Here is a 13,435-nt window from a genome sequence, read left to right on the forward strand (position 1 = left end):
TATTTTTCTGCAGAGACTCTGCCCTCTGCATGCATTTTCTTATTTTCAGTGTTTGAGATGTGTATGGGTATGTACCCCCTACAGCACTCAGGTGAGGTCTGGGCTTCATAAAAAGATAGCAACCAAGTGCCAGACTGTAAGCCACAGGCATCTGAGAGACACAGTGTTAGAAAAACACCAATATAGTGGGACAAAACACCAAACATGAGTGAATCTGGGGATGGTTTTTACTTTGCATGCATATTACACATGCATAGTAATAACAGCTGTGCTTTTCTACTGTAATGAGTCAAAATGTCTCGCCTAAACAATGACATTGAGAGGTACCAGTCAGGGGATGGATATGATGCAATTTCCAAAGCAGTGAAGTACAGAGCACAGTAAGGTAACTCATAACCACTGCAAATATGGCACAGTCATACAGTAAATCAGAAGCCACCAAGAGGCTTCTGTTAAGTGTAAAGGAGGTAAAGGGTTCATTGGGTGAGATAGGAGACACTGCATAATAGGGCTGCAATGGTGTGAGATCTTCACAGCACGATAACTGTCTCAGAAAATGTCGCAGTATCATCTATCACAGTATTACAGAATTATTATTATTATTTTTATATGACAAAACTACCTTTAAGGACTGAAAACAAAAGGGTTATTTTGGGTTGAACAACATTTTATTACTATGATTGAATCTCGAAATCATTCTTCAAATGGAAATGTGTATAAAGTAAAATAAAGTTGAGACTGACCGCTGCAACCCTACTTGAAACTTTTTTTTTAAATGTAAGTTTCTGTAAAAAGTCTCCCTTTTGAAAATTACTAAAATAAAATTGAGATTCTCAGTCCAGTTGCATTATTTTTTCACTATCAGATATAAGCAAATGTACACCGTATAACTGTAAATTTTAATATTGTGATGTACCTTAAAACCGGTATACCACTGCAACCCTACTGCACACAGATACTATTGTCTGTGTGCTCCTCTAGTCGTACACTCTTTGTTAGAGAAGAACTTGGACTGACATCTGGCCTGTTTGGTAAAAAGTCTGTGAAATGAGAAATGTGAGAATGAAAAACATGTGGAAGAAAGTTTTATAGCCTGAAGTCGAACATTAGAAGAAATTTATAATGCCAGCCATGACACAAGTGGGGACAGCTTCATGCTGCGGGGGTTTATCTGCAGCAGAAATACTGAGATATCTTGGAGGAAAAAATGAGATGATTTATTTTTTTCCAGCAAGACAATGCCAAAAGTGAAGTCAACGCTGCACATACATCATTTTAAAAATAACTACATTATCGACCAGGAATGACTCAATCCTAATGTGACTTGACAGAGCTTGAGCAGTTTTGCAAAGAAGAAAAAAAAATGCAGTGATCACAAATACAAATCTGATGTGGATCAATCCACATAGGACAGACTCAAGGATGTAACTGCAGTCAAAGCTGCCTCAACTAAATGCTAGCTTGAAGAAGGTGAAATGTATACACTGAATTATTTCAGCTTTGTACCTCAAATAAACTAATTTGGAGGATACTTCCCCTTATTGTGTTGTTGATTAGTGCAAAAAAGTCAGAATTACACCCACTGTGACTGAAATCATATCAATAAAACATGAAAAATGTTCAAAAGGGACTGCGGTGGATATACTGCAGTAGGCACTGAATGTCATTTGAGATCTAACTTTTTTTTTTTTTTTTTTTAAAGACAAACACAGATATTTTCTGATTAATGTTTTACTCAAAATTGCATTGCATCCCCTCCCAAAAACATTATTTTTTCTTTGAAAAATATAAAATAAGGTGGCAGAATTAAACTCAGAATAACAGTTTGTCATTAAGATGGCGAGAGAAGCACCATCCTTATTTGGCATTGCATTTAAATCTTCAGGCAAGTCTGATATAGCTATCCAATTTTAACAATACGTTGAAATATGCCTCTTTCAAAAGTTAATAGTGCTGTGATACTCCTACATGACTTACAGTTCAATTTGTAACAATTTGTGACAGTTAAAACAGGTTATCCAGTATCAGATGTCAAAGTAAATACAACATACACTTGTGCAAAATGTGTATTTCAAACCTAAAACAAAGCTCAGGAGAGGCCCAACAGCACTGAAGATTACGAGTAAGTAAAATATAGTGTACACAAGAACATCTTTATATATTAGCTTTGTTTATCTTCCCCTCCACCCTTGACACAAGAGGTGATACAGAAAAAACAGCATAGCTGGGAGCAAGCAGAATTGATCATGTTCAGTTTTATCACACAAAACCTCTGGCAAATCTCTATTGGTCACATCTTTTCCCAAATATATACAGCTAGGCTAGTTTTGGGTTGTATACAGGTATATGGTATAATGCACACACTGCCCTTCAATCTTCTGCATCCTTCAATATAAATATTTATGGGGTGTAGATGGAGACAACCAACAGTGTTACCCTACAACAGAATGATACCATGTGACTCCTCTCCTCTGTAATAACTGTAGAGTAGATTGCGGATGCCCTTCATGATTGTAGTGCACACACATTATCAAGGGAGGAGTTATGTACCCAGTCACCAGAAGGGGGCAGCACTGGCTAGTCTTTTACATGGGTCCACAGGGCAAACGGGGTTTCATCGGTCAGGTAATCCAGGAGGTGTACCCCAACAAGGATTAGCACGTGACCACAGAGATGAGTCCATCCCCAGCCTGCACCCGTCCAGTGTCCTTTCCAGTCCAGTCTGACGCTATCATTTCAAGAAGACAATGTAGAAAGCCATGGCCAAACAGGAAACCGCCACGGCAATGTGAAGCCGCGACCCAATTACCGCAGCTGAGAAGAGAGATGGAGGAGGAAGAGGATGAGTGAAGAAAATTACAGGTAAACGGATATAAAGAACAAGGTGGATATAGCAAACCATCTAAACAGATGTGTTATCAGTCAGGTGAGTGCTGAAGTCAAAGACGAGTCTAACAGCACAGTGTGGTCTGTAAATATTCAGGTAGTGTCAAAATTAGAGTTGTTCTGACTATATACACAACAGAATAGTAAATTTGAAATGAAAAAATGACTGAGGTTAAAGTCCTGACTATGAGCTTTAAGGGTTTTTAGATGTGTTTACATCTGCATGGTATGTAAGAATGTCCACTATGAAAAAACTCCTATGCAAGACAAATAGGCCCTTTTTCCATAGGGGACATCCTTACTTATGATAGCATGAAGTACAAAGGTAGAACTAACAGCACTGAAGACAGATTAGTTTCAGCAAAGTAAGCCAGTACGCCAATGAGCCAGCTCTGAGTAGGAAGATACACAAAAGATGTCGAAGATACGATTCACATCTTCCTACCTTTCAGATTTCATTTTGATGAAACCACTTGTTAAAGAATGTATTCTCAAGTTTTAGGTATCCCTGTAGACACATTCTGTGTAGAAGTCACAGTCTTACCTTTGTAGAAGACGCCCCACACTCCTTTCTTCTCTGACAGCAGCCAGCTGTTGAGCCGCGGCACCTTTTTGAGGTATGCACAAGTGCAGATGAACAGCAGCCCAAACACCAGGATGCCATCGAAAGAGTACACTATGGAAGAAGGGGAGAATAATATCACACGGTCAACCTTGCCTTCCAAAATCTAAATACATTACTTAACTTTATTCATCTTAATTGACACTGTACAAAACAAAATCTGTAAACTGAATTAAATGACAAAAACAATCCCAGAAACTAACATAAATTCTCAATGATAAGATAAAATAAGATAAGATAAGATACACCTTTATTGATCCCATAATTGAGAAATTCCAGTGTTACAGCAGTCAAGGAAAAAGAGTCAGATTAAAGATTTCAAAATTAGACTTAAAAAAACTTATATAACTAGGCATGCAAATAAGTACAAAAATCCAAGAGTCGGCGATAAATAACAATAACAATGATAGACTCATTCTTTCTGCAGTGCTGCACTGATTGGTTTTACTTCATGAATTTCAGAAAATCTGTCAGAGGAATAGCAAAGAGACAGACTGGAGAAAATAAATATTGAAAACACATATTGCTGCTACATAAAATGTAAAGAATTGTGATTTGATAAGGATATTTGTACACATATTCTTTATATTGCAGGGTCCACACCAAACAACCTGTCATGACACCTTCAATTTATGTCTTAGCTCTGATGTAGATTTGAGGGTTAACTGTTTATGTTTCTGTTGCTTTAGGTATATAATCTCCACTGTAAAAAGTCATTCAGTTACATTCAGTATAAACCCTGAATTGTGGTGGATTTTCCCTCCACCCTGCATGTACCAACTGTGTTGTTGACTCTGGCAAGTCCTGAGTTGTTTGCAGTTGCAGCAACGTCATGAATCTCGTGTACCGACATCAGCAGTGGACCAGAACAACAAATGTGTAAAAGTTTAGTCAGTTAGCTTGCATGCTAACATGATATCTTGCCTTTTCAATTATAGTTGTGGTCTTATGAATAGCTGTTATTTTCTAGCATTAGCCACTGATACACTACCGTTGGTTAAAGCTAGTTAGCAAGAAACCTTGCAACCTGAGTAAAATACGGTATTAGCGTTTCACTAAATGATGCCAAACCTCTACCATCATTCTATAATTGCAACAAACAAGCGAAATGTTAAACTTCGTGAGAACGAATTTGTTTAGTTGCTAACAGACTAATAACAGGGCAGCCCAGGGCCACGTCTACAGCTAACCTAGCTTCCACGTTAGCCTTCCGTCCCAGAAGTAACGTTAGCTAGCCGAACTTAATGTCCTGTTATGTTGTCGACACTAGTTGGAAAACACAGTTGACCTACCATTTGTCATATTCGCAGTTTGCTCTTTGACGACGTATTATGACGGGTTCTTGCTTTAAATTAACAATCCATCATGTCATGCATGAAGTGGAGATATAATGCAGTCTTCTTCGCTTCGCAGTCAGTCGGTTGACATTTCCGGTTTCACTGGCTTACACTCTTCTTCTACGTTTTATGTTTGTTGTTGTCCATCGAACATTTACTGCCATCTACTGGACATTATGATGAACAATAAAACTGCACATTTTAAATCTCATACATCACATACTTTTATCTGTATGCACTCTTTCTATAAATTAACGCTATCATGACACCTCTGGGAAAATGTCATCAGGTGTACAGAGTTTCCTTTTTGTTTCAAACTTTCCTATTGAATATATTGCATGCAACACAACCACCATAGCAATAGTATGGGAGCGAAATGCATTCACTTTAGAAAAACACTTCCGCTCAGTTTTTCTGAATAATCGAGATTATTATCTCAGAATCCCGAGGAAAAAAAATCTACTCTTGTTTTTCTGAATTACCATTATTATTAATTTGGAATCACTCTAATTAATATTCATCAATATGTTGATGATCAATAATGTTGTTGTTTTTTTTTAATTTTAATTTTATTTTATTTTATCTATTTCTTTATTTTGGTCAAGTTAATGCATGACACCGCTGTAAAAATTGAGACATATTTGGAAAAAGAGAAACTGAATCATAGCTAGTTTTTCTTATATTATATTCCTCTGGGTAATCCATAACCATGATCAGCATCTACAATGAGGAAATTAAAATTCTGCACTGATATTGTTTAGAGGATGTTAGAGAATATTGCCAAAAAAAATGGACAGGACTGGTAATATAGAGATACTGCACTGTCTTTCATTGCTCATTTCTTGCAGGATGTCTTCAGCACACTCAGCCCTGCCATATATGACATAGAGGCAGCACCTACAGAAAAAGAGGACAAGGACGAGATTAACAAAGTGATGAAAAATGCTGGCTCTGCTGCAGTCCTGAATCTGGCCACACCTTGTACAGAACAGAGGGAAGGATGAGGATTAAGCTGAGCTTCCACCCACACTACAATGAGCTGACACCACTATACAGACACCTCCACCTCATCCCCAGAGGTCCACCATGGAACATTTTGTGCTGACAGCCATCAGCCATTCGAGAGTGCTTTCTGTGCAAATAAGCTCAGTCTCAGCCATTCAGGAGGGATCTGAATCAGGATACCTGCACTGCATGCGTACTGTGCATATGCTCCTTAATACATTGTTTCTGTCCCACTGCATGGACTCACACTGGTATCATGTTCAGGCTGAAAAAATTATTATTGCACACCTATATGTGCAAATGCACCTGTACACTTTGTCGCATTGAGTTGTGTGATGCATAATGCCAATGCACATGCTTAAACCTAGGTCTCTTATATATCACGTATGTATTGAGTAGTCCCAATATTTATGTATTTTCACTTGTTTAATACTGCACATATTTTGCATCACTGCCGTGATTTGGACCATCCTCTTACCACTGTCATCAGCACTTTGATCATACTTAATCCCCTACATCTCTATTTAATATGTATTTGCAGGGCTAAAATTGTCAGTGTCACATCGTAACCCACATTTGTTGTGTCAGATTGTTTGCTATTGCTACACTGATTTTACCTCAGGACCATGAAACATTCCTCATCAACCTCTGCTTGGGTGCATTATTTTTCCATCTTGAATATAACTTTAAAGCATCAGGACAATGGTGTGTAACTTTACATTTAAAGTACAATTTAATGTGAATTTGTCATTTATTTAGTTTACTTTATTATTTCATTCAGTATGTGTGATAACAGGTGGATCATTACAGTAAAGATACAAAAGCCATGCTTGTTTTATTGGTATTTCTTGTAGTATTATCCTTAATCATTACATTATCCTAATCCCTCCATATGTTGTTGCTGCCTTAGAGACAACAGAAGTTTCTCTCCCGAAGGGAACAAGGCTGGAACAAAGGGTCGTAAGACAGTTAATAAGATTTGATCGCAGGACAGTGAAGCACACCTGTTCAGATCATCCTCGCTGTAACTGCAGCTCAGCGTGCACCGTGAGAACAACTCTGTCTTCTGCTGCTTCTTTCTCTGCATTTGCTTCTGTGAGGACACACTTCTCTGTTCACCAATGCGTCTCTACCATAGCACACAGGTAAGATTGGTTTTATCATTACTTCTGTGGTAAATATTTATTTTCATCAGGACTTGGGAAGAAGAAAAAAACTATTCAATCATATTTGAGTTGGACAGAGTTTCATCTAGGCTCAGTTTCAAAGAATGGAATGTTTGGACATTAAAAGCCCTGATAAAATTGGAAGTAAAATCCAAAACAGGAAGCTCACACTACACCCATTGTTATGAAAGACTCAAAACAGTCACAAACCATGGAGACTTTATTATGGACAATTTAACATATCAGCTACATAGCTGTAAATAATATGATATTGCTGAGTAACTCTGAAGACAGCACTGATTACTTTTCTTCTTTGTGAGGATGTGAGAATGTAGAGATGTGTTGATTCCTGTTTGACAAAGATTTGAATTTAATGGCTACAATATGCTGATGGGTGGCAGAATGGTCTGTGTGGATTTGCATTTGCACCATTTCAGTTGTCAAAGTTCATTTTGCAGATGAAATGCACTTACTTATCTGCTGTTCTTTATTCAGATATCTCAAAAAAGGGGTCTTCGAAATAGAAAAGGTAAGATAAAATAAACAGTTGTCAAGTTTAATGTCAGGTTTAAATTGGTTTTGTGAATCTAAAGAAACAAATGCCATGATCTCCGCATGTGATCACAAATTATAGCCCATTGCTTTTAAGTTCCTCTCATGATAGCACATATAACATCACACTAAGCAGCACCATTTCACAGAAGCTCATGTAATACTGTGTGTTCAAAAGTGTCCTGGATTAAAAACTGAGCAGGATGATGATGACTGCATGTGCTGGCTTGTATTTATGTGTGTCAGAGAGACATCACTGCTGGATGGCCTCACCACGACAGGTGACTGAGAGTCCACAGCAGGAGCCTGGTGACCTCATCCAACCCAGAAAGCTGCCAAATCCCATGCTGGCTTCTCACCAACACAAATCACTACACCAAGAGCTGCTATTCTGCCACAAAAGGTGAGAAAACACTGAGTCTGTACGCGCTGTCTGTGATCAGGCCACACAGGCAGCAACAGTAATGAAGTTATATTTACCACAGAGTTTTATACTATGTAAAAGACAAGGATTTGGTTTTCTATGTGACATTTTGTGTGCAGTAAAGACAGGTTGTAGCTTCTCTCATAAAGCAGAGGCTCTCCAGATACGCACTTTATGTGTCTGCTGCCTCAGTCAGGGAAGCCTCTTAGGCTTCCTCCGCCCAGCTGTCCGGCGCTGTGGTCGGGGATAAGCAACATGTTTAGGTGGTTTAACGCTGATCGTGTCAAAGGTACAACACCTTCGTCTGAGCTCACTGCTAATCTCTCATCAGGGGGTCGGTGCTTTCACTCTCATCTGTCTGAGAAAGCAAAAATAATTCATATCACTGCAACAAAATCAATAGAATTTGGCTTGTAGTTCTCAAAGCATAAACAAAAAGCAGGAACTCAACATCTTTCTGTCTAAATATGATGATATGATGACTCAAGATGATCCCCCAACTTTATCATACAAGGTCTGTGGATTATCTTGAGTGACCGGGTCATGATTTCTGGAAAGAGACATTGCTGTTGAGTGTTTCAAATATATTGTTTTGGTGTTTTGAGCTCCACAAGCCGAGTGCCATCTAGTTCCATTATATTCAAGAGACAGCAGACATCTCTACAGCTGATATCTCAAAAAACACCACAACAATCTAGAGTGATACAGGTTAGAGGAACAACATGTGTTGTTGATTTTGGGATGAACTGTCCCTTTAAGCTTTATTAAGAAACTAAACACCCACCAACAGTGTGTCTTTGTACTTTAAACCATCTCTAGGGAAAAAAGTTTTATGGTATTTTTTTGGGTTGCTTATCTTTATCTAGTAACTTTTTCCATATGTCGTCAGAGGTCTGCTGCCCAGAAAAAAGCCTGAGCTGCAGTGCGTGCTGGAACAGAAAGAGCAGCACAAGCAGAGGGAGCTGGCCCTCTCACTTCCCTCCGACTTGGAGGTGAAGCTACGCAGGAGGCAGCAGAGAATACAAATCGTGAGTATATGTCAGTCAAGAGCAAAGACTTAAAGTCTCACAGCCGGGGGAGCACATCGTTTGTAATAATCTATTTACTTTTTGGGGATGTTTGAGCAAGCATGCAGATATTGGCAAATGCTTAATCAGCAGGATATCCAAACACAGATGTTTCCTGTCTTGCAGTACGAGCTGGAGGAGAAGAAGAGGAGTGAGAGCCTGCAGAATATACCGGAGTTTGTACGTGTGAGGGGAACCCTGAGACGGGTCCAAACTTTTTCTTGGTGATGACAGCAAAGTGACACTTAATGACATTATCGTGGAGCCCTGACAAGTTCCTACAAAGTCGGTTAAAAGGATCCTTTACTGGCAACTGCATAAATTTCTACTGAAATCATCAAAATTGATCAGTATTACTTTGAGACTAATGTTGAAGTATAATGGATTGTTTATTTCAAAGGCAGTTTGGAGTTGTAAAATCCTCCTGTGAGAGTATTTTCTCTTAAAAGTGTGTTGTGTAAAGATAATAAACCAAGAAGTGTGTTTTTACACTAAATATAGCAGCTATTTAAGGTATGTAAACTATGTAAGATTACTGTATTTTGTAGTACTGTTAAAAAAGCATTTTTATCAAGTTGGTAGCAATGCTACAGAAGTGAAATACGTTCACTTGAGAAAAAAAATCTGTTTTTCCTGAATTAAGAAGGTTATTATCTCAGAATTCTGAAATAAAAGTTTTAATAATAAAAAAATCTGCTTTTTTCCCTAAATTAATGAGATAAAACTCTTGTTACTTCAGAAATACGAGAGTTTATGAGATAATCATTAAACAGAGAACATATTTTCTCATGTGAATACATTACATCTCTGTAATTCTGACTTTTGTGTATGCATTTGACTGTGTATCCTTTCAAATAACGAGTATATAAGAATACAAGTAACAAGAATACATTTAAAAGTTTTAATAAAACATCCAGGGAGGCTGACCATATACGTAAAAACAAACACTGAAACATAGGTTGTACTGAATTGTGGTTTGCTAGTGACAACAATGAGAAAATAAGTCATGTCATTGTTCACAAAAAAACGTATAAGCCGCCATAAAAATAAGCTCGGACGTGGCTCCTCTTGCAGCATTTCTTAAATGTTGGTGCTCCATCGTCATATCGTACCCTTTAAGCGATGCTGTACACATTTCACAAGTTTCAGGACAGAGCTAGTGACATCACAGGGTAAGTTCTGGTTGGAGAGCATAACATCAGAAAAAAACAAGTCGTTGAATAATAATTTATGGACTTTAAAACTTTGTTTCTTGTTTTAAAAAAGTGACCAAGTGCCGGCTGGTAGTCTATATCAAGTTTCTCATTCTGAATCTGTGGTGTGCTGCAGACAAACATTAATAACTTGATATCTCCACACAGTAAAAGTACTGACCTAAACTCTGAAGTGTGACGGCTGCCTTGGAAATGTAAATATCCTCACATAAGCTCCAGTATGAGGAATAAGAAGGCCTGTTGAATAAAACACATTCAACCATTTTCTCTTACACATTCTTTGCACCTCCAAACAGATGAAACTTTGTTGTACCGTTAACCGTAAACAAAAATTTTACATTTAAAAAGTGAATTACGCATGATTTCCCCCCAAACACATTTATAAATACAAAATCCACTCACAAGCAGCAACCACAGCCACCGTGCTTCTGTCCAACTCAGTACCAGTGTGTTGTGTTTGCTGCCGAATAAATTAACAATAAATAAAATACAAATAAAAACTGCTTTCACGAAAAAAGTAGACATCATGGCAGGGTGAGATTCTCCTGTCTGGTTTCCCTGTACAGTACTACTACACTGAAATAATGGTGAAACATATCGAATAGTGTTGGAAAATATTGAGCAAGAGGTACAGCAGAAGCAGCACAGACAGAGGAGAGAAGTAGGCCACCGACGTGGTGAACTGGCGGTGAGGAGAGCACTGACATAGGTCCGAAAAACAAGGCCAAAGGAGTTAACTGGTTGAAAAGGACACGAGGCTGAAGTTGACTTCCTGTTTGGGAGTTAAGGGGTATTATTTTTCAGTCAACTCCCCACTGTTACACCCTTTAAAACTGTGAAACTGGAGGTAGGCATCGTAGTAGGAAGCTTTTAAGTTGTATAACTATACGTGTGCGTATACTGTAACTATAAGAAAAATGGTTTTCCAAATCTGAAATGGGGTTTCTTTCATCATTAAAGCATCTACTATGTTGGCTGGAACCTGCTACATAACTTTAAAAGGTGTAACACTGGAGAATTATCCCTTAACCTCCCCCTGACTTGAAGCTACAAATCAGAAGCCAACTTCAGGGCCTTGTGAAAAGGACAAAAACTAAGGAATGCCATCCTTCCTTTGGCAGCACTGTGAGGGTGGCACACTCCAGTCATACACATAGGACAGCCGCAGCTTGACCTCCTCCTTGCAGAGCCTGCCGTCACGCTGCAGAGTCTGGTGTTTCTCCAACATGTCCTCCAAGCTCTGCTTATGTGTCACCAAGTATTTGTTGTTGCAACCACGCGATTTATACTCTGTGTCAAAGCGTGGGTCATGCGTCCGCCGCACATCCACTGGTGCCAGCCAGGCACCCAGTGACACATCCTCACTCTGCCACGTCTTGAAGTAGCCTGCATTAAGATGCACGTAACGTACCAGGTCGGAGGAGAGGATGTAGCCGCCACCCAGCGCGTACGGCAGGTAGTAGTCACAAAGCTCCCAAGAGCTTTCCCGCCACTTCCCAGCAGTCTTCACTCGCCCTCTCCCTGAGAAGAAGCCCCAGTATAAGCGGCTGGGCTCTTTCCCCTTCAGCTCCTCCTTTAGGAGGTCCAAGCGAGCAAATGTGTCGTCATCTGCTTTGAGGACAAACTTGAACTCCACGTTCTGGTCCAGCCAGGAGTACATGTGCAGGAGCTTGAGTGTTAAGTTCTCGTAAGAATCTCGCAAGTCAGGCAGTAAGAGCAAGTCCTTGTGCCGCCCTTGCTCTGTGTTAAGGTTCTGTAGGTCCTCGCTGGAAAGCCCCTGAGTTCCCACCACAAACATGGCCAGAACATCAGAGTCCCGCTTGGCCAACCAGGTGCTGCGGATGATGCTCCTCCGCTCTGTGTACTTCGGTCCGGTTGTGATGAGGACCACGAGGAATGCTGACAAGTCTTTGGATGTAGAAGGGGGATTGTGCTGCTCTGGATGGGACTGCAAAGCGCTGGCATGAGGGGCTAAGCCTGGAGGGTCCTGGTGGCCCTGTTTCAGGGTTTCTGAGGTACATTTGGCCAAGAAGACCAGAACTACAGCAAAGCTGCACACAGTGCCAATGACCAGAGCTGTCTTGTGGCGGCACACTAGACGTAACAGATTCATGGTGCTGAGTCTGGGTTGGAAAACACAAAAGACTGTCAGCGTTAATGTAACTCAAATATAAGGTTAACTATCAAAACACCCAAATAAGACTTTTCTGCAAGCATCATCAGAAAACTATCAGGTGGCTGAAAGGGAATGAGCACAGAGACTGACTTATAACTGACAAATGTGCATGTTGTGTGTCTCTAATCTTATAACTTAGATGTATGCCTGAATGAAGGTGCAGTTAGTAATCGAACAGTACTTCATGTTTGCTTCAGCACGTTTTAGGGCTGCACACTCATCACAGATGTAAACAAACATTCATAAGCACAAGAAAATATGTCTAGTGTGTTGTCTAAAATCTGTTTGTAGTAACAAATTGCATTAAATTAGTCGTAGCACCATCACTTCCTGTGTTTTACAGTTTGGCAGTGAGGTTTGCATTTGGATTATTAGATTTTGCTTGGATAGCTTTGCAAGTTAGCAAAGTCCCTGCACACCCATGACTTCCTAGCACCACCTACTTGCTAAGCTCAGTAGTTGAACTGTACACACACGTGTCAAAGCAATGCTGTAAGCAGTAATAATTAAAGAGGATTTGTTAGTTACCTTGGCTAATTGAAAGGTACCTGTCCCGTGAGTGATGCAGCCAGAGCGGCCCAGAGACGGCAGCTCTGCAGGGCTAACGCTAGCTACCGCGATAAGACGCTCTGCGCACTTTGTAAGCTCACTCCGCTGAAAGCAGACACACACGGGCGGCTCATATTGGTCTGACCGGGAGATGGAAAATACCGAGTTCACCGGTGTCACTCAGGTTGGTTACAATAAGCAGGTTGAACCGTCCGCTGGGTGAGTTGAGCCAGGTATCGGTGTGGTCATTTTTTTGTCTTTTGGTGTATAAACCCAAGTCAAGTCTGTGTGGCAGTGACGAAGAGGAAACGGAAGTGAAACCCCCGTAAGAAAAAGGGGATTAAAAAACCCAAAACACTCAAATGGACCTTTTTTTGTTTTCTGTGTGTATGATATTATGTTATTCATTTTTTAAAAATGTATTATCGTATATAACT

General features: G+C 39.7%; 3 protein-coding genes across 3 annotated transcripts; 1 reads left to right on the top strand and 2 right to left on the bottom strand.

The window, feature by feature from the left end:
• Nucleotides 1-1,715: 1,715 nt before the first annotated feature.
• tmem167b (transmembrane protein 167B) lies at nucleotides 1,716-4,960 on the bottom strand. Its single transcript, XM_033625683.2, has 3 exons — nucleotides 4,801-4,960; nucleotides 3,431-3,562; nucleotides 1,716-2,814 (listed from the first exon to the last, which is right to left on the bottom strand). Exons 1-3 carry the CDS (start codon nucleotides 4,808-4,810, stop codon nucleotides 2,732-2,734), a joined length of 225 nt encoding a protein of 74 aa, XP_033481574.1. The 5' UTR covers nucleotides 4,811-4,960; the 3' UTR covers nucleotides 1,716-2,731.
• A 2,456-nt stretch (nucleotides 4,961-7,416) lies between these two features.
• LOC117256240 (protein FAM107B) lies at nucleotides 7,417-9,567 on the top strand. Its single transcript, XM_033625535.2, has 4 exons — nucleotides 7,417-7,545; nucleotides 7,815-7,971; nucleotides 8,882-9,020; nucleotides 9,186-9,567. The coding sequence occupies exons 2-4, from the start codon at nucleotides 7,832-7,834 to the stop codon at nucleotides 9,285-9,287; spliced, it is 381 nt and encodes a 126-aa protein (XP_033481426.1). The 5' UTR covers nucleotides 7,417-7,545; nucleotides 7,815-7,831; the 3' UTR covers nucleotides 9,288-9,567.
• A 379-nt stretch (nucleotides 9,568-9,946) lies between these two features.
• Nucleotides 9,947-13,297, bottom strand: b3galt6 (UDP-Gal:betaGal beta 1,3-galactosyltransferase polypeptide 6). Its single transcript, XM_033625724.2, has 2 exons — nucleotides 12,978-13,297; nucleotides 9,947-12,396 (listed from the first exon to the last, which is right to left on the bottom strand). Exon 2 carries the CDS (start codon nucleotides 12,384-12,386, stop codon nucleotides 11,367-11,369), a length of 1,020 nt encoding a protein of 339 aa, XP_033481615.1. The 5' UTR covers nucleotides 12,387-12,396; nucleotides 12,978-13,297; the 3' UTR covers nucleotides 9,947-11,366.
• Between the last annotated feature and the right edge of the window lie 138 nt (nucleotides 13,298-13,435).

This window comes from Epinephelus lanceolatus, chromosome 1 (assembly GCF_041903045.1).
Source record: "Epinephelus lanceolatus isolate andai-2023 chromosome 1, ASM4190304v1, whole genome shotgun sequence".
Lineage (NCBI taxonomy): Eukaryota > Metazoa > Chordata > Actinopteri > Perciformes > Serranidae > Epinephelus > Epinephelus lanceolatus.